The sequence below is a fragment of the Parasteatoda tepidariorum genome, chromosome 4, assembly GCF_043381705.1.
Source record: "Parasteatoda tepidariorum isolate YZ-2023 chromosome 4, CAS_Ptep_4.0, whole genome shotgun sequence".
NCBI classification, from domain to species: Eukaryota; Metazoa; Arthropoda; class Arachnida; order Araneae; family Theridiidae; genus Parasteatoda; species Parasteatoda tepidariorum.
The window spans coordinates 85,557,612-85,584,127 of NC_092207.1; the positions used below are offsets into that span (position 1 = coordinate 85,557,612).

At 29.6% G+C, this 26,516-nt stretch overlaps 3 protein-coding genes across 5 annotated transcripts; 1 reads left to right on the top strand and 2 right to left on the bottom strand.

Moving 5' to 3' along the window:
- Positions 1-1,862: 1,862 nt before the first annotated feature.
- Positions 1,863-2,870, bottom strand: LOC107444032 (degenerin-like protein asic-2). The gene has a single exon (XM_071180404.1). It carries the CDS (start codon positions 2,868-2,870, stop codon positions 1,863-1,865), a length of 1,008 nt encoding a protein of 335 aa, XP_071036505.1.
- A 4,739-nt stretch (positions 2,871-7,609) lies between these two features.
- LOC107444043 (3-hydroxyacyl-CoA dehydrogenase type-2) lies at positions 7,610-17,015 on the bottom strand. 2 transcript variants are annotated; one of them, XM_016058093.4, is made up of 5 exons: positions 16,871-17,015; positions 15,637-15,801; positions 13,097-13,261; positions 9,144-9,381; positions 7,610-7,885 (listed from the first exon to the last, which is right to left on the bottom strand). In XM_016058093.4, exons 1-5 carry the CDS (start codon positions 16,883-16,885, stop codon positions 7,695-7,697), a joined length of 774 nt encoding a protein of 257 aa, XP_015913579.1. In that variant the 5' UTR covers positions 16,886-17,015; the 3' UTR covers positions 7,610-7,694. The 2 variants fall into 2 exon arrangements, with proteins under 2 accessions (XP_015913579.1, XP_042898341.1); XM_043042407.2 differs by having other exon boundaries at positions 16,812-16,979.
- On the top strand, positions 16,938-26,192 carry LOC107444042 (3-hydroxyacyl-CoA dehydrogenase type-2). Of its 2 annotated transcripts, none has more exons than XM_016058092.4 (5): positions 16,938-17,284; positions 20,246-20,410; positions 20,562-20,726; positions 23,438-23,675; positions 25,924-26,192. In XM_016058092.4, exons 1-5 carry the CDS (start codon positions 17,255-17,257, stop codon positions 26,112-26,114), a joined length of 789 nt encoding a protein of 262 aa, XP_015913578.2. In that variant the 5' UTR covers positions 16,938-17,254; the 3' UTR covers positions 26,115-26,192. The 2 variants fall into 2 exon arrangements, with proteins under 2 accessions (XP_015913578.2, XP_015913577.2); XM_016058091.4 differs by having other exon boundaries at positions 17,143-17,341.
- The last annotated feature ends 324 nt before the right edge of the window (positions 26,193-26,516 follow it).

Consider the following 26,516-nt stretch of genomic DNA (forward strand, 5'->3'; position numbering starts at 1 on the left):
AATGGTGGGAAAAGAAAGAATGAAGAGTAAATATTATAGGAGAAATATAAAATTTCTAGCACACATATTAAAAAGATTTAATTTATGGCATTTTGAAACGATTTACTGCAATTATTTTAAATTTGTTGGTGCTTATCAATTTAAATGGCGCAAGTGAATTTAGCTATTTTATATATTTATTTACACATTATTTTATTTATTCAAATTGAAAATTCGAAGAAAAAAGAAAACAGGTTAATTTACTGTCTTTTTACTGTCAACTTATCGCTTGCACCGGCGAAATGGTGGATTTGTCATTTAATAGAAATATAACTACTGTTCAAATTTTTTTTTGTGATAATGATGAACTTTAGATTGTATAGGCATGCAGTATACTATCATAAAAAAATTATTTGTAAAAATTAGTTTCGATTTCAATTACCCTAACGTTAATCTAAGATAAGTTTTTTTATTTCCAATGAGCTGCACGATCAAACTTGCCGATGAGCAGACCTAGTGCGTTCTCCAGAGGTGGTATCCACTCTTTCAGGACCACCACAATGGGTGAGATACCGTTGGTCATGTTAATTTGGACGTCTAGTTTCTGCCACACTAGATGGCAGCACCGAGACTCTATTTGGATGCTAAAGTGCACTAGGAATTTAATTTTGCCGGAAATGCAAAGAGTCAATAATGCACTCCAGGGATCTTTTACATGCCGCATAATCATACGACATGGCCGCTGAGGATTTTCTGCATCCCGAAAATCCGGTGTCTGGGCCGGGGATCGAACCCGCAGACTTGGGCTCAGAAGGCCGAAGACAAACCAACTGCTCCACCTAGCCACAATCTAAGATAAGTACAAAGTTTGATTCAAGTGCTAGTTTTTTTTTTTTTTTATATACTATCCTATAATCCTTCAAAAAAGGCACTGAACAGATTAATTAGAAAGAGAGAGAGAGTAATCATTTTAACATGTAATATTTAAGTTACAACACACTTCCTTATTTACCACATATTACGAATATCGTGGATAGCGATACCCATTTTCGCTAAATCCATTTGAAAGAGAAAAGTTGAGTAAAAAAGCACTTTCTCTGGTACAATTTGAGTTTATTCTAATAAATTGGCAAAACATTTTTCATTTGTTTATTTTTTATAACTAGATATATTTTTATTCGACTGGTAGTCGGAGGTCGTGACTTAAATTTTATATCTCATTAAAAAATTATTGTCGATAGCCAATAAGGTGATTACATTTAAAAACTCAATCAAAATATGCGAAACATTATTTACTGATATAATAAAAAATAGATGCGAAAACGTTTCCAAGTAATTCAAAAATGGTTGCAATTGACAATCCTAACCATAAATTGAGATTGCCGCCAACGTGTGCAAAAAATTCAAATTCCGAAAAAGTAGCTTTCTGCGAATAAATCGTGTGATCAAGCGTTGCATAATGTATTCTCAATTTTATGCGAGATTTTGTAGCAGGGGCATCTTTTCTTTTGCGATAATATAAATTTGGAGAATAATTGGAAGAGACGTTGTGTTCAGATCCGTCACCGAAAATAATCTTCATATTCGACACATCATATTCATAAGTGCATTCTGGCTCCAGTGGGCCAAGGTAACTTTTCCGATGGTTTACATTCAAAGGCAATAAAGATGAGGAAATTAGTAAATCGTAAAATGTACTAACGCAAGGCAGTGGACAATCGCAAGATAAGTTTTTATCACTCAACGAGTCTAACATTCTACGTAAGCACTTCATATCTATTTCACTCTTTAAGTCACAAATCCGCATACCTTCATGCGGTAAAAGAGGATCAACACAGCAGCACATGGATAAACTATGACGATGCATGCACGAAAGTATACAATCATACTGACTCTTCCATTGCATCATCTTTTTCAGTATCATACTCTCTACAGCCATCTCTGTAAGGTTTAGGTAACCTTTTGTGGGAAACCCTAGTTACAGCCACGTCGGTTTCGAACTCAGGACTCACATTTATTCCGTTTTCTTCTGGATGTGGAAGTTCATTTTGGTTGTGCACAACTAGACGTATACCCGAAGCTTTAGTTATCGATAAATATTGTTGTTCCTCGATGTTTAATTCCATTTCTAGTTCGTTGGCCGGCTCTATCACGTTTTCACTCTTGTTTTGGCGTGATTGTCCTTTAAAAGTGTAACAGTTTCCAAACTGGAGGCTTTGGTAGTAAGTAAAATCCTTCTCACTACACGGATTTGATTGAAAAGTGCATTCTGTGAAAAGTTCGTGGAATAAATGTCCGTAACATTTTCTGCTATCTGCATCTAATTTTGCATAGTCTGTCAAGAAATTCTGTGCTGTAAGTCGATAATCTTCATCAAAATATGCGAAATCTGACCATGTACCGTATAGAAAACTCTCCGGTAACATACGTCCATAAGGTTTCACATAAACACCTACCGAATATGGAAATTTATCTTCGATACACTTTTTCCAAGGTTTGTTCCTACAAGAGGCATATGTATTTTTCATCCTATTCAAATTACAGATAGTCACAGCTGGAAATAGCTTATCACCGTTCGATTCGACATTCAAATCAATCAACACTGGATAGTTAAAATACACGCGAGAAAACCTATATGCCTCATATATGCATGAAGAAAGAGTAACAAGTAAAAGAAAAATCCAAAAACATTTCTGACCTGTTGCGTTTGCTTTTCTTATTTGGGAAACGGCTGGAAAAGAGGACTTGTCAGAAAATATTGTCATTAAACTGAATAAAGTTATATTTCCTTTTGAATTTCCGTTATAAGAGAGCTTTCGAGGCTTTTCGTCGGAATTTCCAGTTGTGTGGTGCACTTCGGTGTTTAATCCGATTTTACTATCTCTCATCATTGTGGATTAATATAATGAAAAGATATATACGAAAATTTAAAAGGGAAAATCGGAAACTAGTTACACTTACAAGAGTTCAGGCAAGCAAAACTTGGTATTAATACAAAAAGCAAACTATGGTGAGTAATTGCGTGACGGCTATGAAAGACTGGATGAAGCTAATTACTTGAATGGGACATTCATTTTTCTCTAAAATTGTTGACGTTTCCTCTCTTATTAAATTATTAATGAACATTTTCCTAACTCATCGCTTATAAAGCACTTAGTCGAATTATTGTCGTTTCCTACTGTTGTCTCTTGCGCGTATTGTACGGTTTTTTGCCATAAAGTTGTCAATTATGTGAAAAATCTATAATGCACTTATAATTGTAATATTAATTTTTTTCATATAAGGTTATTTTTTTTCAACTCAAATACTTTGCGAACCTTTGTAAAACTGATGTTAAATATTCTCATTTGAAGTCATAAATTATTATTTTTGGGAAGTTAAATTTAAAAAAAAAACAGTATTAAATTCTGATGAGTCATAATTAATGATGGCCAGAGCAAATGAGTGAAAAATATTACTCGGTGCAGGTTCTACCCAACAATTAATGGTAATAAAACAGATTTATTGTGCAAAATTTGCACAAAAAGTTACAAGATGTAAATAAAACTAAGATGTAAATAAAATTGAGTGACATTTTTTTTAATGGTTTGCTAAGAAATAATAAAATTTATACTCATTATAATCGAACATTATCCTAAAAAGAGGTGTGAAATATATACTTCTGTGTCTTAAAAAAAAAAAAAAAAATTGGAGAGAGATCACCTTTTATGACTTTTGTTCTAATGTTCAGATTCGTACGTACAAAGAGCCTATTTCAGTAATCTAGGCTAGACTTCACTCTTGTTTAATTAGTACAAATTATTAATTAAGTTTCGGAATCTGATATAAAAACGCAGATTCTCTTAATCTACATGTCTTTTTTTGATGGCCTTGGCTTTTTGACGATCAAAAAGGAGGAGGGATTATTGGAACCATATTTTCCTTAATTGGGAAAATATAGCCTAATTGTTTCAGTCAGGAGAGTCTCAGAAGTTTGATCCACTTAAACTGAAATGCATTTTTTATTTATTTCGCAATATCTCGGAAACATTTTAAGCAGATCGACAAATTTTGCTCATAATTATGAATTTCGTTTGCACAAAACTAGTTTCATGTAGTAAAATATATATATATATATTTATTTATTATTATTTTTATCAACGATGATTGGTTTTCAGATAGTTTTAAAGCAACAGAATTATAAGAAATATCGTATTAATTACAAAAATTATTTAAATATAGTTCATTGCAAATATAGAGTTTCTTTAACACTATTAGCTAACTACAGATATTTAAATTCTGTTGAAAACAAAGCTATGACTTTTAAGATTAGAATAGAATTTCATAGAATTTCCACAGAATTCCAGCATTAGTTTCGTTGGCGAACTGAAAACTGGTTGTCAGAAAGCGAAAGTTGAATATACGCTACAGAGTCATTGTTTAGTGTCCATTGTTCTCGCAATTTTGCTTCTTCGATTAGTACATTTTCAATTTTCTTAAGTTTCTTAGCTTTAACTTTTATTCGCCACTGATGAAAGTTTTCAAAGTTAAGCAGCGGAATACTTGGCAGATCCCCGTCCATCTCGGAATCTAAACGATGTAAATCACGGCGAAACTTTTTACTGCGTTATAATTTTCAAAACCACAGCTGTGCTGCCAATTGTAGTCTGTGGAGATCGAAATTCAGACAGAAAATAAAGGTTTATTAAGAAAAAGCAAACAAATACATACAAATTTAAAAAGAACGCCACGTGGCGGTATTGAAAAAGAAAAAGACTTCATAGCAATCCCTCCCTGGGAATGACAACAATAATAAATATCTACCAAAAGCTTTTTGTAAACAAAATTTATAACTGTGTGCAAAATTTTTCAATTGGCTATAAAAATTCTCGAGTTATGACGAAATACGCAAAAAATAAAATAAACATTAAGGGGTCCAAATTTTGAATCGCTCTCCAAACCATTAGTACTATATTTCCCAGACTGAGGCTACCCCCTATATTTTAAGGGGCAGAAATCTGAATCCGTCGAAAAAAGGCATGTTTGTTCAGAGAAAGTACGTTTTTGTGTCTGATTTCGTAACTTAAAATATTGCCTACACTAAATAATTAGCATATTTAAAGACACCCCTCAAAGCATTAAGATTGAGTCTTAGAATCTGAAGATATGATCATTAGATCGAACGTTATTCAGGATGGTCCGTTTTTTTGGGCACACAGTACATTCCTAATAAAATTCTTTTTATCACTGAAAATTCCCTTCACCTCTTTTGAAAGCTCTGCACCCTAGATTTAACGAAAAATCTAGGGTGCAGAGTTTACAAAAGAGTTAAGATTTTCATCAGATTTATCATCATTAGAAAAGAAAAAAAAAAGTCACATTTAATTGTCATAATCTTTGAGAAAAGCAATATTTTTTAAACATTATATACAACATTGCAGTAGATTTATTTGGGTTTTAGAACAGAAGAATTAAAAATGTAAATTTTTCTTTAAAGATGGGAAATTCGGCGATATATTTATTATAATCATTTAATTAATCTCACATTGCAAATCCTTACGAGGCTACATAAAACAGTGTTTAAATAACTTCTTAAATATTTAAAAAAATTAGATCACAAGCGCTTTTAATTTTACCACAATCATTCTTTATCTTCTTTTTAACATGGTGTGCCATTCTCAGAATTAGCATAAAGAGAAGCTAAAGATAGACAAATCTTAACTCAACAGTCATGAATAACTGTTACAAACACTTAACAACTATTAAAACAATGTATTATTTACTAAAATGCATTATTTCATGGGATGACAGAGCTTTCGAAACACAGCCTCAACGGTTAAGGCTAATTTCATCTTTTTGGTTGCTGAATGCATTAAAATTTTTTTTTTTCAATGCATTTGGTATAGAAAAATGTATTTTTCAAAATTTTTCTTTAATTTTATTTTATTGGAATGTCTGCAAGTGACGTAGAGTGGGTATCTCGATCCTGATTGGTCGTTGAAACATGACAATTACTTGCGTTAGCAGCTGTCATTTTCATTCTATTTTTGGTAAACCAAGCCTGTCAAGTATCGATTCTCTTAAGTGACACATTCTATATTCTTTTACCATGATTTTTTCACAAGTATTTCAATTCTTTCACTATATATTTCTTACTTAACACAAAGACAGGCATGAAACCACGTAGGACACAAACAAACTTATTATGCATCGAAGTTGCCAGGTACAGAAAACAAAAATATATAAAGGTTACAATAAAATATGTAAACAAATAATAAATCTAAAATAAGTAAAAGACGTAGCCGAGAGAATTATATTTCAACAATTTCGATATGCGATACGGTGCTGTATTTAATTAACTTCACATTAATTAACATTCTAACTTACGTGTGGAGAAGTTTAGCTCAACTTTTATACACCATTTTGCAAATAAACGATCAGTTGGTGCCGACGTCATAAGTCACATGTGTGGGTATTCGTAATCTTTTTCTTGAAGTGCAAGTACCCAATTAGTCTTAGAGTAATTAAAATAATATTTTTAAGCTTTAATACAAAAATTTTAATTCTAAGATTGATAAAATTAACTTAGAAAATGTTCAGAAGAAAAAACATCACATATTTTGTAAAAGACATAATGTAAAATATGAACATTATATTTTATATAACCTAAATCAGTTTACTAAATTAAAGACAGATATCAATTAAAATTATTTTATGAGGAGAAATAACGAAACGGATCAATAACATTTTTATAAACTGATTAAAAAAAGTTTAAAAATGAAGCATTAATTTATAAGTGTTTAATGTTATCTTCCTTCCAATTACTATACAATGTGGTTTTGTTGTTTAAAGCCTATATTTAAACCCGCCAAGTATCAGTTCGCTTAAGTGACTCCTTTTATATTCTTTTACAAAGATTTCTATTCCTTCACTATATATTTCTTACTTAACACAAAGCCATGTAGAGCCTAAACAAACTAATTATGTATTAAATTTGCCAGGTATACAAAGCAATAATATATCACGGTTATAATAAAAGACTTAAGCAAATAATAAATCTAAGATAAGTAAAAAGATGTAGAAAGAATTATATTTCAACAAATTTGATGTGCGATATGACTCTGTATTCAATTAACTTCATGTTAATTAACATTTTAACTTATGTGGAGAAACTTAGCTCAACTTTAATACACTATTTTGTTTATAAACAATCAAGTGGCACTGATGTCATAAGTCACATGTGTGGGTATTTGTGATCTTTTTCGTCTTGAAGTGCAAGTATCCAATTTGGAGTAAATTCAAGAATTAAAAAGAAATTACAAAATCTTCAAAGGTTATCAAAAGTTTGACTTTCACTCCAAAGTCTGGTTTTTCCATGAAATTTTACATTTACACAAATTTTTTTTGAGTTAGCAACAATTTTGTAATATTACACGTTTAAGTACTTTTTTTTTTATTTTGCTTTCCATTCAATCTTTTCTCTCATCCCATTTTTATAAACCATGTAAAAATTTAAAATTTTTTTAATGGTCTGCAATTAAAAAAATTGTTCTTGCCAGATCATGAATAGCAAACAAATATGCAATATTTCAAATATACAGTGTCACATCGAAAAATGAATTAATAAAATAAATCACAGAGAAATAAAAAATTCTGACTTTCATGATGAATTTTTATTAAAATTAATGAGAAATAAAAATCTACAACATTGTATTTTCTAAAATAGTACAAATGATTTATACATCAAACCTCAAAGCACCATCTAACCTAATAACTTCACCATTCAGCATTTTATTTTCTAAAATAGTCTGTACTAAATGTGCAAATTCAGTAGGGCTACCAAGTCCTTTAGGAAAAGGAACTAGTGATGGTATAAATCTTTTATATTTATCTGGGAGAGATCTGTAATATGGCGTATCAAATAGCCCTGAAATAGTATTTTTAAATTAAATTTAAAGTAAACTGAAAAAAAAAACATAATATAAAAAATCAGCTATGTTTAAAACTAGAGGCTGACAAGAAATGACAAGCAGAAAATTTCTTAATGATTTTAAAATGTATTAAGCATATTTAAACTAATATTTATTAAACAGACTTCATTAGTAGCTAAAATGAGAACCCTAATTAAATTGCTTTTATCATAGAAAAACCACTTTAAAAATATAATCATAGCTCAAATATTCAACACATGAATTTAAACAATGATAATGCTCATTACTAAGGCCTAAATTTTGATGACATCTACATTTTTCTTCTTCTTTTGGACCATTTTGTTCATTTTGAAAAAATTTCTTTTAATTTTAAGACATCTTTTCGAGATTTTGGACTTTTCCTACTTTTTTCAATTTTAAGGCATCTTTTCAAGCTTTTGGACTTTCCCCACCCTTTCCCTTTTTTTTCCAGACTTTTTAAGAAATTTTTTTAAATTTGTAGGATTTTTTTGTTGAAATTTTTAGAAGCATGCTTACACGCTTAATTGAATTTACTATTAAATGCATTGCAAATTGAAAACTTTCTTCTAAAAAACAGAATATTTCTAAATTGTGTCAGTTGTTATAAAGACACACTTGTCATGTTATGATTGATGAATCTATCCAAAGCAATATATGGACTATTGTTACATTAAGACTCTGATAAAATTTTTAATTACAAGGAATGTTGTTTTCATTTTAAGAATATTTTAAGGCATTTTTCGCTTTTCTAAGACAATGTTTTGCTATTTATAAAGGGTATTTATAGAAAGTTATTTAGTAATAAAAATCTTGGCTATACTTATTACATTATTTTTTATATAAATTATGCATCTGATTAATTGGACAGATCACTGGTAAGGGGATACTGAAAGTAACACAATTTTATTTCACAAATAATAAGTGAAAAATATTGTTTTCTCATAAACATTTGAATATGATAGACATTTAAAAATAAAATTGAACCAATTTAAAATGGTTTTACCAATGAACAGGGTTAACCAAAAAGGCAAAAAAAAAAATCATTAAAAAAATTGATTTTTGATTAAAAGACATTACAAAATACAATAAAACAATAGAAAAACTAAAATAGCACAACTAATAAAAACAACAATATAATTAAACTAGAAAGCTATAACAAACAAACAAAAAAGATCCCCTTACATAAATACAAAAGAAGTATTTTAAAACAATAAATATTGCTTTTAATATTACCTGTTGCAATTGCACAACATCGTATGCCCTCTGAAGAGAGATCTCGAGCCAGAGGTAATGTCATAGAAGCAATGGCTCCACTGCTAGCAGAGTATGCAATGTGACCGGTACTTCCACCATATGCATGAATACTGGTGAGATTTACAATAACTCCTTTCTGACCATCCTCATCAGGCTGATTTTTGGCCATTAGCCCAACAGCCAATCGGATAACATTGAAAGTACCCACGGTGTTTACCTTAAACATAAAAGGGGGGGAAACGGCATACTTTAAATGTATATTTTTTAAAATAAAAAACAAAACCATTACCTGGAGAAAAATTGTGTGTTCGTAATTAATAACAAAATTATCTTGTATTCAATAACAAATAATATCATAACATAACATCATCTACTTTTAAATTAGAGGAGATTATGACTAAGCTAGAAATAAGAATTTTCAAGGCAACATGATTTTACAAGTACTAAGGGGACGGGATAGCCTGGTCGGTAGGGCGCTGGGCCCATGTCCGAGAGTTCATGGGCTCGAACCCCGACAGCCGAAGACTCCCTGTGTAGTAAAGTGACTGATGCACATTAAATCTATCGAGTCGCTAAAGTCCTCCATGTTTCCATAACAAATCAATACCTCTGGGGGTACTGGATTGGAGATCGATCGTTCTCTGATTCAGGTCAAAATTACAATCGGTGGATGAATGAATGGATCCGCTTTATAAACAGGTGTGACATATGATGTGGCGAAGACGAATTCTTGGCCATAGATGGCGCCACTGAAAAAAAGAGAATCGCACACTCTGCTTTAAATTTGCTCGGTTTCACCAAGCAGGCTTGCCCGTGAGGCAAGTGGCATTAGAACCAACCAACCACCAAGTACATAGACTATTTTTACATATTTTATCAATTATGTGCATACATTTTTATCTCTTCACAAATTTGTTTATAGATATACAATTCTAATTTTCTTTAAATACATTAATTGCAAACTGCAATCTCTAAATATTTTTTTTGTATTAATGATTTCTATTTCATTATTTTTAAAAAGAATCATAACTGATGTAATTTTTGTGAAAATTAAAGTGGAAAAAAACTTTTATTATAGTACCGCAGATCAATGAAACTAATACTTCTTAAGAGAAAATGTTTTTTTTAAAAAACTTTTAGTACAAAATACAACTACAAAAAATTTAATTGCCCAAAAAAACTTTTTTAAAAATTAATATTTTTACTCGTAGTATAATTGTTTAAACTATTAAATATTTTCTGATTTTTTTGTAAAATAACTAAATATTGACAAACAACACATTTTTAGAAACAGTTCTATGAATGAGAGTTAACAGACATAATGCTTTAACTAGTATTATCTGTTCATTCTCAAGGATTACTAACTGAGCATCTCTAACTTTTTTTTATTAACAGAGCATCTCTAAACTTTTTTAAAAATTAATATTTTTAAAAGTAGTATAATTTATTAAACTATTAAATATTTTCTGATGTTTTGTGAAAACTGTCTAAATTTTTCAGGTGTCATTTTGAATCTTTTTAACAAAAGTTCTTTTACTTATACCATAATCATCTGTGGTTTCTTCTTCTTGTCTTGCAATAATTTGGATGACATTGTACAACAGCCTCTCGACCATTACCAGGTAGAAGCTCATATTAATCGCTATCGGATCGAACTTTTGTAGAATATTATGAAGCTCCGATTTCGGTTTAAACAGAAAAACATTTTTGCTCTTTTCATTTTCAATACGTTTTGCTTCATTTTGCAGAAGCAGATTTTCTAATACAAAATTTATTTCTTGATTTCCTTTCCCTTCTTCAGTTTTCATTTCTTGAGTTGTTTTTTTTTCAGCTTCTATTTCTTGAGTTTGTTTTATTATTTAAACTTCTTCTTTTCTCCTATTTTCATCTAATTCTTCCTTACGTTTTTGTTCCTGAATTTATAATTTAGGTTTTCTTTCTTCTATGAGTAAACTCAAAAATTCATTCCCAAAATCTTCCTTATAATTATCTTTTTCTACTATGCATTTTTTAAGCTCAAATAATTTCAAATTTTTAGCATCCATTTTATGGTAGATAGTAATAGTCAGCAAGTCTTTTTTCTTGCCTCTTGCAAAGAAAATAAACTTTAAATAATCAATAAGAACAGTTCAAAATTGAAAATAGTTCTTATTCAAATAAATCCATAAAAAATTCCCACCGACTGCATCAGTGTAGTAACTGTGGTTCAATTGATATGGACTTATTAAAGAAACTCCAAAATAAAACTTAATAATTTTTATTACAAAGTAGAAAAATACTTCATAAACAAACTATCTTAGGCCAGACAATCTTACGCATAGTTAGTTGGTACAAAACTAACTCCATTTAGGAAGGCAGTAAATCCTAAAAGTCATGTGATGGCAGCGCCATCTCTTTTAACACAAATAATAGACAAAATGATAAATTCTGTTATTACAGAATGACAACAGAAAAATTAAGATAAATTCTAAGGTTTTCTAGAAAATAATATGTTTATTTCTAGTCATATAGTAATTTCTTGGCTGAGAATTGCATCAGTATCATCATGTTTAAATCAATATACTTTAGTAAAAAAAATCCACTTCAGACATAAAAGTTCCACCCAGCATAAAAAAAAACAAAACATATAATCTATCAATCTTAAAAGTAAAAGAAGAAAATAATATATACACATACAGTCAAACCCCGCTATAGTGAACATTCAAGGGACCGACATTTTGGTTCACTATAACCGGGAGTTCACTATATCCGTTACGCAGACAATTTAACTAATGGTTCCTTAATTCCTCCCTTTTATTACACATTATCCAAATAAATGACTGAAAAACATTATCTAGTAGCAAAACATGCGTTATTTTTTTATTACTCTTCGTCTTGCGCACAACAACAAAAAAAAATTAGTAATCTCTAGCTGATGAGCAATCCTCAACATCAGATATGGAAACACTTTCCGACTCTCAGATAATTTTTTCTGAATTTCTGTTATTCCGCTTTTTAAACCTGTATAACCTGCCGTTCGAGCACATAAAAGTAGTCTCATAAGATCACTTAGCAAATTCGTCGACATTTGTTTAGATACTGGAAGATTGTGGCTTCTTCTAATGCTGAATCACTTCATTAATGCTTCTTCAACATCCTTGTGATCTGGTTTTCTTAACTTTTTTCTGGTAACTAAATTTTTTTCCTGAGCAGAAATTATTAACTGCTTATTTTTCCATATGTTACAAACTGCAAATTTGGACAGTTTATATTCTCTGCAAATATCAGCTGGATTGCATCCATTTTCAATTTTTCTGATTATGCCCATTTTATCATCAATGAAGATCGTCTTACGTTTACTGGTCGCCATAGTTAAATTTGAGAAACTTGTTTGCAGGCTTTTTTAAACTGAACAGCGAGCAAAAAGGAGTTGAAATGAGGTCCTTATCAACACATATTAGTGTCCAACCCTTTGACCAATAATGACTCATTCCCTCTGACAGAAAATGCATATTGATCCCACTGACACCATATAGGTGCATCATCTGCCTGGGTTGGAAACATCTGCTTGGTTTGGAAACATCTGCTTGGTTTGGAAACATCTGCTTGGTTTGTTTAGGGATGGGAAAGCAAGATAAAAGAGGCAAAAAAAAATGCTTATAGCTACATTCCCCTCTGTATATGGTTTTAAAAATCGGTATAGGTATTTATTTTGAAGTAGAAATTTCAAAATTATCACCAAAAAAATTAAGAAAAAAATCAGTTGAAGACAGAAAAAAGTTCCTTATATCCAACTTCCTCACTTTTTCAGTTTACTATATCTACAAAAAATAACATTATACGTGTATAGCAAGGCACGGGACCGAACATTTTGTTCACTATAGCTGGGAGTTCATTATAACTGTATTTACTATAGTGGGGTTTGACTGTATATATATATAAAGGAAACATACTTGAAGAATATTCGTGAACTCCTCCAGACTATGTGGCTTGTTTCTCTGAAAGTCATATGTTTTTCCCAGAACATTTATTCCAGCACAATTGACTAACAGATCTAGTTTTTGAAATTTTTCTGAGCAGGTTTCTAAGGCTTTTTTTACATCATTTTCACAAGTGACCTATAAATATATAAATAAATTTACTCATTTTACAAAAAACTGATATGTTAAAGTTAATGAGTCATCAATTGAGGTAAAAATGAAGTTTACTCCTTAAGTAAATTACCAAACATAGGAAATTACTAGCATAATTGGTATTCTCCCTAAGCATCTTTTCAAGGCTTATCCTGACTGCTTTTTAACAGAGATAAATGCATCCTTGTCTTTTAAGAAAAAATTATCTTACTTTTTTTATTTTAATAAAGTCTTTTTATAAAAATTTCACCTCAGACATTTAAATATTTAACCCCTTAACAGTGACATATATTTCAGAAAAATTGACCAAAAATGGAAATTTTTTGTGACTGTTTAATTTTGTTCTTTATATTATTATAAAAGTCAGAAAATGGTTTTTTATTACAAAAAGAAAATTTTAAATGCAATAACTACTGTTTTTAAAATTTTTACATACACATAAAAAAGTAATAGATTACACACCGATCCACCAAAGCTGTACTCCTCATCAGACAACGCGAAAAAAGAAAATTATTTGCAAAAAAACTCACTGAAAAGCAACAGAAACTAAACGAGAAAGCAAAACACTGTCTTTGTTTATCAATCCAACTGTGTCTTTGTTTATCTGAGCATTTGACAACATTCACATTTTCCCTCCCTCAACTGAAGTCATAATTGATGAAAAACTAGGACCACTAATGCCATCTATTACGAAAATAGTGAATTAAGTATCCTAAAGTAGAAAAAAACTCAGCTCAGGCATCACAAAATAGAAACGTTAATTTTCCTCCTGCCCGAAGTGAGTTTAGGCACCACAAATACAGCACGCAGTAGTTGCCCGAACTGGACTCGGGAGACACTGTCAAGGGGTTAAACTCTACCAAAAAACTCCTTTAAATAGTCGACAGTCTTTCTTTGAAGAGAAATAAAGCACAATCTTTAAATAAATTATGATAATAAAGTGCTAATCTAACCTCACATTTAAGCTAAAATAAAAACTGAAAATAATCATTCCTTTTTTAAAATAAAAGCCATATGACCATCAATAAAAACACCTTTTCAGTTCCTAGTTCAAGATATCGTATCTTCAAATATAATACCATTTTACTTATTCTAAGTTAATATTAAATATTGTTATCTGTCTGTAACATGATAATTTGATATGGCGTGTTCTTAGGAGAAAATGAGTTTCAAAACAAATCATAGTTTTTTTAAGAAGACAAAACAATTTAACATAAAATAATTGCTCAAGCTACACAGTCTATAGTTCATTTATAGAAAAAACTCTCTTCACCACGAAGTCTAAGGCTGCCTGCTGCTATGGAAACAAGAAATAGCACATTTCAAAGAGGGAGCTCAAATAATGACCCAACACCCTTACTTGAAATAGTTAAACCTCGTAACCATAGTCACTGCCACTTCTCCAGACCAATGACAAAGGGAGTTCTCTACGCAAGCAAACTATAACTGAACTCACACACCAGCCAGAACAATTCCTCTTTGTTTCATAGCTGTATCTGAAAGGTGAGTGCAGCACGCCTTAAGGCGAAATTGCCACTGTCATAACATTCACTCAAATAATATTTGCCTTTACAATTTTTATAAGATTAACAAAGATATGAAACAAAAAAAAATTTTGATATGGGATAATGATAAAAATTTGATAACATATTTTAAATAGGATTGTCAAATTTTTGACAGTTCTTACAGTCATGTCAAAAACATTTTGATCAAAAAGTCAGATCTTCCGTGACATTGGAGAGGAAGGGCCTAAAAAGTAGGTTTTTGATGGTTTTAATGAGTAAAAATACAGTCTTTACCTCTGCTGAGTCAAAAACTCAACCTAATTTTAAGATATTGATAAACTTTCACAGAAGTTTTCATTTTCATCTGTTTCTTATGATAAATTGAACCTTAAACAATTACTATATTCAGCAATTGCTTAAGGTTAACACTCATTAAAATAATGAAAAAAATCACATAAATAGATTAAAGATTTCTTTCAATTCATAAATTTTTATATTGCTGCATCTGTGTTTCTGAATATTTTGCTTATTATTTAAATAATACATTCACTGATATTTAATATACTTTTACTTTTTATAAAGCTTTTATTCATTATTTCGTAAAGCTAAATAAAGATCCTTTAAAAAGGTTAACTTCACATTTTCTTAAAAAAATAAATAGCACTCAATCCTCTATTATTTCCAGAAATAGGTCTAACATTAAAATAATTGTATGCATTAGCACGAAATTTGATTATAACAAAACAAAAATCATGCAAGTCAACTATTTTTTCCAATGAACAAAATAAAAATTTATGACAAGCACTGAAAAAAAAATATTTTTAACGATCAATAGAATAACTGACAGACACTCACATCGGTAGCAATAAATAAACTATTTTCCTCATGCCTTTTAGCCACTTCCTGCCCTTTAGAGGAGTTAATATCACACAAAACAACTTTAGCACCTTGTTTAAGAAGTCTTTCAGCAGTAGAGAGACCAAATCCAGATGCAGCTCCAGTCACAAGAGCTACTAAATTCTAAAAAAATTAATAAAAGAAAACCATAAATAAATATTCATTACAAACAATTATCAGAAAACTCTACAAACAAAACGTATTTTTACAAAAGCACCGAGGTTTTTTAGATAAAAAGTATATCATAGCCTTAGAAATATACAGAAGTGATAAAAGAGTCAGTTGCCTGCACTATAAAATAACATAAGAGAGCATCATAATATCATTGATAGTTTATTATATAGACATAATTTTAGCATTATTATTATATTATAGTTTTAGCATTATTATTATAATTTTAACATTAATGTAAATTTTATCCTCTAGAAAATGTAAAACTTTTCAAAATAAAATAAAAATTAGGTAATAAAAAAAATTATGATAGATGTTGTAATAGCTCTGACAACTATGTACCAGTTTGTATAGTTAAAATAAATGAAGTAACATAGTTAAATTTACAAAATGTTCGATGAAAGCCACACATATAAGATTTAGTAAAAATGAAAATCAATAAAATAAGGATAACTGATTGTGAGCATAACCAAATTAATTTTATTTAAATCATAACCAAAATAAAAGCCCGCTCTTGATGCACCGCATACAATAAATAACCAACTGCATAGAAATAAGATCTTAGATATAAACCTAAAAATTAATCATGTTTTCATAATCTTTAATTCTAAAAGAAATGAAGATGTTTCGGAATATTGAGAATGTGGTTCATATTTAGCACTATAATAAGAATTATAACGAAGGGTACCCTCTGTAAGGTAATATTTTAGAGATATTAATAATAAGATAAGATACTAAATATTGAAGTCAAAATTTATCATGTTTCCATAATTCCTACTATATTTAATAAAGAGAAAAGTTTTAAAGTAACTGGAAAATTTCAAACTAATTAAAAAATTTCAAATCTCATTCAAAATATAAAAGTGCTTTATAATGCGGTTAAAAGTACATTCTTATTTTATAAATTGATTTGTTAAAGAATTGCATCATGAAATCATTCACTCTAATTGTAAATAGCATACCATACACCAATACAGTTATAGGTAAAATTTAATTCCCTTCTATAAACTTTTTTCCTTACTTTAAGGTTTTGCATTTCAGCAATTAATTACTTTCAAAACAGTTTAAAACTTTTCAACAGACATTTAAATCCAAGTAAACAAAGCCGGTCGTAAAAATGTAAACAATACAATTTCCACATGTGTATGAGACTGATGCCATTAGAGAAAAATAGAACAATATGTGCAAGAAAAGAGTTCACGGATTTATTCTTTATTTAGTGAAAGAAAAAAGAATTATTTAGGTTGATTATTTTTTTATGCTTAGAATGAAATGCATATTAAACTAAAAAAGATAATTATGGAATAATGTATCTACTTTTACAAAGTTATAAGCTAGCTTCCTGTGTGCTACATACATTACTTTCTCGGTTGACAAATGCTCAAATCCAAATGTAAACAAACACATGGCAATGGCGAGTTTTCGATCTCTGAAGGTAGTGAAATCCGATTTATTTTACTTTTTAGCTTTTTTAATACATGCTGTACACCATGTAATCGTTTAAGTGATTTTTCTCGTCATATCTATTTTATTCCTACGTAAATTTGATTATCTTATCATTACTTTTTAAATTTAATTATACGCAACACACCGGCAAGTTGCGTATAGATTTGAATTTACTGATGTTTGCTAATTAAAATACAATACAAGTCCGTTGTAGCGGTAATTTATAGTAAATGATGGAATTGTAGTTATAAGCACACACTCTTATTTAATATTGAAATAGCAATAAGCAAACAATTCGAAATGTGCTATAGCTTTTGATGTGAGTGATAACTCTGAATGTGTAATAATTACAAGTAATCTGTCAAGAAGAGAAATAAGGCGGACGTGGTAGATTCGTGGTCAGTAAAAGGCTCTGAGTTTAGATTTTTAAAAAATGGACCTATTTTGTACTGTGACCTCAAAACTGGGAATTTTATTAATCTGGAAAATAAAGGAATTTAACTGTAATACCCAAAAAGTCTTAGAAAATAAATAAATTAACCATGTTTGAGCTAACTAAAAACCTGACATTTTTACTTGATTGTACTTGACTTTTGTACTTTATTTTCTTATTTGTACTTTTTACAATTATTGTACTTGATTTTTTTCAAAAAAAATTACCCCCCAGCTTTATAGCATGTGTGAATGTTTTGTAACATATTTCATATATAAGAATAACGCATGAATTAAAAAAATTATTATAAAATTTTTATAATTTAATTACTTACCAGGTACAAAAGTCAAGGAAAAAGAAATAAAATGAGTTTACAAAAATAAGGGAATTTTTCCCTTAGTGTTTGCGGGAAGGCCACCTTGGTTTGCTTTGTAAATTGTGGAGATTTCGTTATTAGTAGCTCCATTAAAGCAATCACCGTGTTTTGGCAACTTGCGGGTGCAAACAATCCTACTTTTGCCTGAGAAACTTTAAAGAAAAAATAAACAAATAAACACCACAGTAGATGAACAATTAGAAGGATATAAACTCTCATTTATAGCATAAAAGGTTAAAATTGTAAGACAAAAGGGTGAAATCATGTTCGTATTTCTGTATTAATACCAGAAGTATATAAAATTGTTTCGTATTCAGCCCTATTTTGTATAATATTGTACTTATTCCTATAATAAACAGCAAAAAAATGCATTTCTCTTAAAAGAAAATCTGCCACAATAACAGACTGCAGGGGTCTGTCCAGGCCGAATTTACTACCGTTTAGCGGTACCTTCACAAATTCAACTTTAGGAAAAACGGTAGTTTCACAAATTCAATTTAAGGAAAAACGGTAGTTTCACAAAATACTTTTTCTTAAAATTTTATTTTTGTATCCCTTAAGAAACGATAAATCCCTATTTTTGTGTTGATTTTTTAATATAATTTTTAATCTTTCACAAATTATGTCTAAATTTTCACAAAATAGGTACCTCTCAGAAAAACCTAGACAGACCCCTGGACTGGTAATAATTTTATTTTGTTCTAAGTATGCAATTCCTGTATTTTCTACATTGGCATTTTGATAGTAGATTCGTCGTAATGGATGGGTAGCCTAATGTAAACAATAACAAGCGTCCTTAAACCGAAAGAAATTTAGAAAATTTCCGGTGTATCCCTCCGCTTATGTTATGACTACAAGGCGATGTGTGAACAAGCCTAATATTCTATGCAGTTTTGTTATTGTAATTTGGGTTCAAATCTAAACATAATTGTACCATTCATAAGAGCTTTCAGAAATGTATTGATTCTCAGAGGTCGTAAGGCCAAAAAAAATTTTGGAAAGTTAATATCTCATTGTGAATAATTCTTAAGGTTTGCCATGTTTTGTATTTTATCCCTTATTTGGCTACATTTGAATAAAATGTCGCCAAAAATATCTTTTTAAGTTAGCCTAATTAGAAAATATTCTAATGATTATAATATTAATATGATAATGCTGAAGTTTAAAGACTGAAAGAAAGAATTCGGTACATGTGAAATACTGCAAAAGATATGATGCAATAATATGATGGCACATTTTTTTCAATCTGCGGCGTAAAAATATATCGGAAGCAGTAACCTGAAGTCTTACGAGAGCAATTTAACCACTAGCGCCACCACCCTTAGCTTTAAACGATCACCCATCCATACTGAGTAGCCACTTTACCTGGAATCAGAGGAAACCTTAAATTTTCAGGAAATTTGAAAATGCCGCTAGGAGAGTCTGGAATTTTCTGGGAAATTTACAATTAACTCAGGAAATTCTTAAAAGAGTAAACAATGGGCAATACTGTACCAATGATGGCACGAAAGTTCAATGCGCCTATATTTTTATCAATTATTGCACATTTTAACTTTGACTCAGACTAACTTATAAAAACATAATAATTTATTTGCTTGTCTTCATTGCTATTTTAAGAAATAATATCGATTAATTATTTTGTTCATTTGACTTTTTATAAAATAAACTTTTCTTTTATTAAAATTATTCTTAAACCATTGTTACTTCAAAACTTTTAATTTTAAAAATAAATTCATAGTATTGTGAGCTTGTAATAGTTATTATTAATTTTTATTTATTCATTTTTTTTATTCTTAGAATTTGGCTTTACTTGGAGAGTGGCTATACTGTAATAGCAGATTTCTTGTAATATTCACACTCATTAGATCACGGTCTTATATAATCCACTGTTAAAATAGACTGAAAAAATCACACCGCAACAAATAATTTTATTTGGCAAAAAAATTCGTAAATCATATTTTAGTAAACAACACCCATATAATTAACGTAATATACATTTCCACTTTTATATTCACAGAGATTGTTTAAATTTTATTCCTGTTGCCAAATTTATCTCTTCATTGATTTATCATTTCTTTGAGAAATGATAAGGTGATAATGTTCTTGATTGTATTTTATTAATTACAATTCTTTATTTTTAGGGCCTTGTCTCCCTAGTGACAGGAGGAGCTTCTGGATTAGGAAAAGCCACCGTTGAACGATTAATTGAGCAAGGTGGAAAAGTTGTGCTATGCGATCTCCCTACTTCAAAGGGTGACGAGGTTGCAAAAGAATTAGGAGATCAATGCATATTTTCACCAACTGATGTAATTATTCAAAAATAAGTAAAAAATTTTAAATGTGGTTTAAGATTTTTATATTTTTCTGTTTATTTCAGAAGTGATTATTTTCATAAGTTTAAATTATACTTTTTCTTTAATACTGTAACTTTAACACTGTATATCTTTTAAACCTTAGGTTAGTTCTGAAAGTGACATCCAAAAATCATTAAATATTGTTAAAGACAAATTTGAGAAGCTTGATGTTGTTGTCAACTGTGCTGGTGTTAGCATTGCATTCAAAATTTTTAATTTTCTGAAAGATCGTGCTCAAAAACTGTCAGACATGGAAAAAATAATAGAGGTGAGAAACACTTTTAACCCTTGTATTTTAACTCATGGTCTAATCATCAAATTTGATTACTTTAACTTATATTTAAAATATTTTATTTTGAAAAGGATAACTTTATCTAATTCTATGATTTTATGCCTTTATGTAACTTTTATAGACAATCTGAAGGAAAATAAATCTGTTTAAGGGCCCTTTACAAAAATTAAAATCAAAAAAGGACCATTCACTGATACATTATGTAACCAAATATATTGACTCTGGTTTTGGTCCATTAAAATGAACCTAACACACTTACAGAAGATGAACCTGATTAATTTTCTCAACGATATGCAAATTAGTTTGTTATAAATATATATGTTCTATAGTCTTATATTATTGTGGTTTTTGGAAAAATAATTATATCCTCGAATTAGGCCTTTTGTTATTAACAAAAATAATTGAAAAACCTATTTTTACAAAGTTAAGTAATAAAAAGAAAGAAAGCACCCCTGCAAGAAACTCTAGATTGACCTCTGAATTTTTTTAATACTTATCATATTGTCTTAGATAATCTACCAAGTGGCACTGTAGATTTGCTAATACTACACATATACATGCTATTTCTCGTAAAATTGCAATAAGAACCAATAAACTAGTATAGTATAGTCTATGTAAGATAGAAAAAGCACCTGATTATCTACTGTTTGTTTTTAGATTGGGGCCACGATTCTAGACCACGATTGGGGAAGCGACTTTCTCCTCATATGAGCATGCCCCTAGCTCTTTGTTTGCCAAAGTTGAACCCATGTGTTTACATAATAAATAGTTTTTACTTATCTCATTTTTTTAAAATATGCTATACACTTTGTAACTGAATTGTATCTTTTTCAAAGAATAGCAATAAAAATAATTTTTATTTTCTTGAAAAGTGTCTGAAATTGTAATGATTCAATAGATAACTAAAAAGCTCATGCTTGTAAATGGGATAAATTCATTAGCTTCAAAAGTTAAGATGAAAAAAGTTGACATGTTTTGAGTGCTTGAAACAGGAAATGGCATCAATTACTACCAGGGGTCTGTCCAGACATTTTGTGAAAGGTCCGTTTTTCGTGAAATTGTGAAAAAATTACTCACATTCTTACAACCAGGGTCCGTTATTGAAAAAAAAAATTTTTTTTTCAAAGAGTTTTTAAATTGTATAGACATACAAGATTATGCTCAACACTGTAAAATTGTAATTTAAAAAATTAAATTTTAAAAAATAAACAACAATTTCTCCTTCTAAATTAGAGATGCAACATACAAATATTTGGTATTTAGCCTATACTGCTGAACGCAGAATATTCATTTCGGACGAATAATGGAAGAATCGTCTGCCGATGACAAAACTTAATACGTTTACATCCATCTTTCTTGTTTTCTGCCCTGGAAAGGGTTTATTCGATTAACAAAATAATAATGAAGATAAAAAAAATTTGTGAAGGGTCCGATTAAAAGAAAAATCATTTTGTGAAGGGTCCGTTTTTAAGTTAAAATATTTTGGGAAGGGTCCGTTTTTAAGTTAAAATAATTTGTGAAGGGTCCGTTTTTATGAAAAGATATTTTGTGAAGGGTCCGTTAACGGACCCAAATTTCTTCTAAACAGACCCCTGACTACCTATATGTGAATGATGAAAATAAAATATATTTGAAAAAAAAAAAAAGAGAATTGCAGCTTTGCCAAAAGAAGGAAAGAAAAGAAATAATGAAACAGAAAAGATTTAAAGTTAAAAAAAATGTGGGAGCCAAGGATAACAAGGTTGGAAGAAAGAGGATAATCTGGGCAGAATTCATTTCAAAGTGGAATGATGGGGGGTAATGCACTTAACAAGGAAGTCAACGTTCATATAGATAAAGAAACAACCAAATCTTCAAGAAAACTGGTGTGACAAGGGTAGAAAGAGTTTTGGTGTTTTCAAAGTTAAATTTATTTCAAGGATCCAACAATGTGCAGTATCAAATTCTTGATAGCCACCATAACATCAAAAATTTGAAATTTTGATTCTGCACATTAATTTATAATAATGATGTTTCCTTTATCAAAATTTAAAGTTTATCTGGATTACCCAATGTAGCTAAGGTTGTATTGTAACGGTGATTAATGCCTTTGGAATTATCAATATTAATAAGATCTTTAAGGAACTTATATTTGATTTTTTTTTAACAGGCCTGAACACTACTTCGAAACTAAAACGAAACAGAATATTAGCCATTTTATTGATAAGGTTGTTCCACATACCTATATTTTTGTGAAGTAAAAAATCTACATGTGTCATTTTCGAAAGCGGTGGTATACTTTTTACAGCTGAGTAATATATTTTTCCTTAAAAAGAAATGCAGCCATAAAAAGTTCTTATTTCGGAAAAGAGTGACTGAAATTGTAACTTTACGACACTTTTAAAATTTAATTGTAATAAAATTGAGGAATTTTTCTGTGATAAATAGTTTCTGCATGTGTGCTGTTTAATTTTGTTTTATGCCTTTCACTTGTTAATTTTTAGTATTTCTATGTGTTTACTTTACAGTATCATATAATAATATATGATATTATTATGATGTAAATATATGATAAATGGAATTTATACAATTCATATTCATTTATTGTTCTTAATTTCATAGATTTGAGAGTATGTCAGTAGTAAAATATTGGCATATAATATTGATCTGTATGAGATCATTAGGATATCTTTTTTTTTTTTATTCAGGTTAATGTTGGTGGTACGTTTAATGTCAACAGGTTAGCTGTAGAAATGATAGCAAAAAATACTCCTGATGCTGACGGACAGAGAGGAGTGATAATCAACACATCTGGTATTTCTGCATTTGAAGGACTTGTTGGCCAAACATCATTTGCTGCTAGTTGCCATGCTATTACCTCAATGACTCTTCCTATGGCTAGAGATCTGGCTCCTGAAGGTATACGCTGTAATACGATAGCTCCGGGTAAGTAATTAAAAAGGATTACTTTAAAACTTATCCTCTCTTAATATTATCTCTGTTATTTACAATACATTTGCTATCACTCTTATCTAAAAAAGACAGATGAAAAGCTTCAATCTATCATAAGTTCAACTTCATGTTAGATAATTGAAATAAATAAGGACATTTTGAAGTAACAGCAAATGTCTTTTTAATTGCGGGTTCTTAGATTTGTATCATGAAGGATATTTTCTCTCTCCAATATCATCAAAAGTGTGCTTGAGGGAATTTCATACTTTAGTGTTATATCTTGATTTCCATCCGTGTCATCATAATTTCATCTTCCAAATTAAGAGTTTCTAACTTTTATGTAGAAATCTTTAGAGAAAAAACTGTTCATATTCTTAAAATCAACAGCAAATGATATCCTGAGAACTCATCGAGAACTTGTGGATTTGGAAGGAGTGTGATAAATTTGAAATGCTCATACAGTTAATCTTATCATTTCCAAATCACTAAGCAATGCAGTGCAATGTTTATACTAATAATCTAAACTAGACAACAACAAAAAAATATTCATTCCTTACAATTTTCTCATCCTCTGACTCTAATTGTTTTGATCGGTTATGTCTATTTTTCAGAGATCTATTTTGGATAAGAGAAAAGGCAAGCAAAAAAATTGTTGCTTCCTTGGCAGTTTTTTTTAAAAAGAATCTATTGTGGGGAATGTGTGTGGTCATCTATCAAAATGTACCTCCTGATAGAATCGAGTTAACATGTCTTATATACTAGTGAAAGGGAATTGAATTATTGTAGTGGTAGTTATGCTACATTATTCCTCCACCAGAATTTTTATCTATGATAGAATTTGATGAACGGTCACCACTAGTTGATTACCACTGTTTTATGTGAGGGCGAGAGAGCTGTATTGACATCACCGGATTTTGAGTGCTGTATTAAGATCATGGTTGTGGGCGTAGTCCCTCTTTTGTTGCAGTCAAGTGTGTACAGGCCGCCGTTGTGTGTGACTGAGTAGCAACAGCGTCGCAGTCACAAATAGCGAGTCAACTGTTCAATATGAGCCAACTATCCATTAAGTAGGAGGGTTCAAATTAAAGTGGGTGTTTCAGTTAGAGGCTGCATGTTCTGATCACGTCCGTGAGTCACCCGTGAGTGGGGCTAGGCTACTGTCAGTGTCAACCATCTTCTATCAAAAGGTACCTTCAGATAAAATAGAGTTCTGGTCTAGCATGTCTTAATATACTAGTAAAAGGAAATTGAATAGTTGTAGTGGTAGTTACGCTACTCTGTAAAGGTTACGCTACTTTGTAGGTGTAAAAACCAAGTCACCAAGAATAACATGAAATCAAAAGATCAATGTATCAGTTCCACATGAAAAAAATGTGTTATAATAATTATGATATAATGGAAAAAATCTCCAAATCTTTAACTAAATTAGAAATAACTAGTTAACAGAAAGTTGTTTTATGAATTTACAATGAATATATGTGAGAAAAACATGTGCAAAATAATTGTCTAATATATTTGAAGCTTGTTTCTTTTTCTTTTATTAATTTTATTATTTTTCGAAAAAAAGCTTGAGGAATTAAGAACTTTTAATTATGCTAAATTTAATTTAATTTAATAAAAAAAAAGATGCTGGAAACTTATGTTTAAAATAGTTTTGAGATTATTATGCAAGGTTATTGGTCAAATTATGCTTAAATCAAATATTGGTGTACACATCTGTAAGCATAATATCCCAAATTTACATCAGGCTTTGAATAATTTATACTAACTTCTAATCTTCTAACTAAAACTTCTAATGCTCTCAAAACATTCCCTTTTTAAATAATTTGTTTTATATTGTGTACAAGTATTTTGTAAAATATATAACACTATTTCAATGAAGTTATGATTTCATTAAATTACAGCAAATCATATAAAAAGTTGATTTGGCAAAGCTGTTTATGCAGTTTTTCATTTCAAGTCTTTTTTTTAAAATTTCATTTCATTAACGTTGATTAATATTTTGTTCTTCCAATCTCCCTAGTGCTTTTTTTAAAACAATATTGTTTGTTAATGACAAATAAAAATTATAATTTCGATTTTATTGTTTCATTTTCTTTATTTTCATATTACTAAGAGTTTTTTAAAAATGGTTTTTTGATTAAAATAATTACTATTTAAAATATTTGCAAATGTATTGTTTTAAGAGTTCAGGGTTAAGTAATATTACCTTGCTTTAATTTTTCAAAATCATTTTTTTTAGGCTATATGGCAACTGCTTTAAACAGTACTCTACCTCCTGAAGTTGTAAATTTCATAGCCGATGCTACACCTTTCCCAAAAAGGTTTGGATATCCTGAAGAATTTGCACACTTAGTTCAATGTATAATAGAAAATTCAATGTTGAATGGTGAAGTAATAAGATTAGATGGTGGAACTAGGTTTAATATATAGAATTTAATAATGTTATCAATTTCATATAGTATTTTTTTTCAATTAGCATATTAAAATATCATACCTTGAATCATTAAAGTGTGTTGTTGGTGTTTTATTTCATGAGTTTGTGAATCAAATTGTTTTATTGTTTCTTTGTTAAATAACAACTGAAATCTTCTTATTAATTTTTAATTTCATGATTAGAAATTTCAAAATAGTTTTTTTTTTCCAGCTAAATAGTTTTTGTATCTTTTAATGCATTTCAACACAGAAATGTTTGAGATTCAAGGAATTTAAAAAACACTCTAATTTGAAGTGTGTATTGCAATATTTATTCAATACAAGAAGATTCATGCAACAATAGAGATATAGAGTTCCAAACATTAATTATTAAAATATATTGTGTTTATTTATTACCAT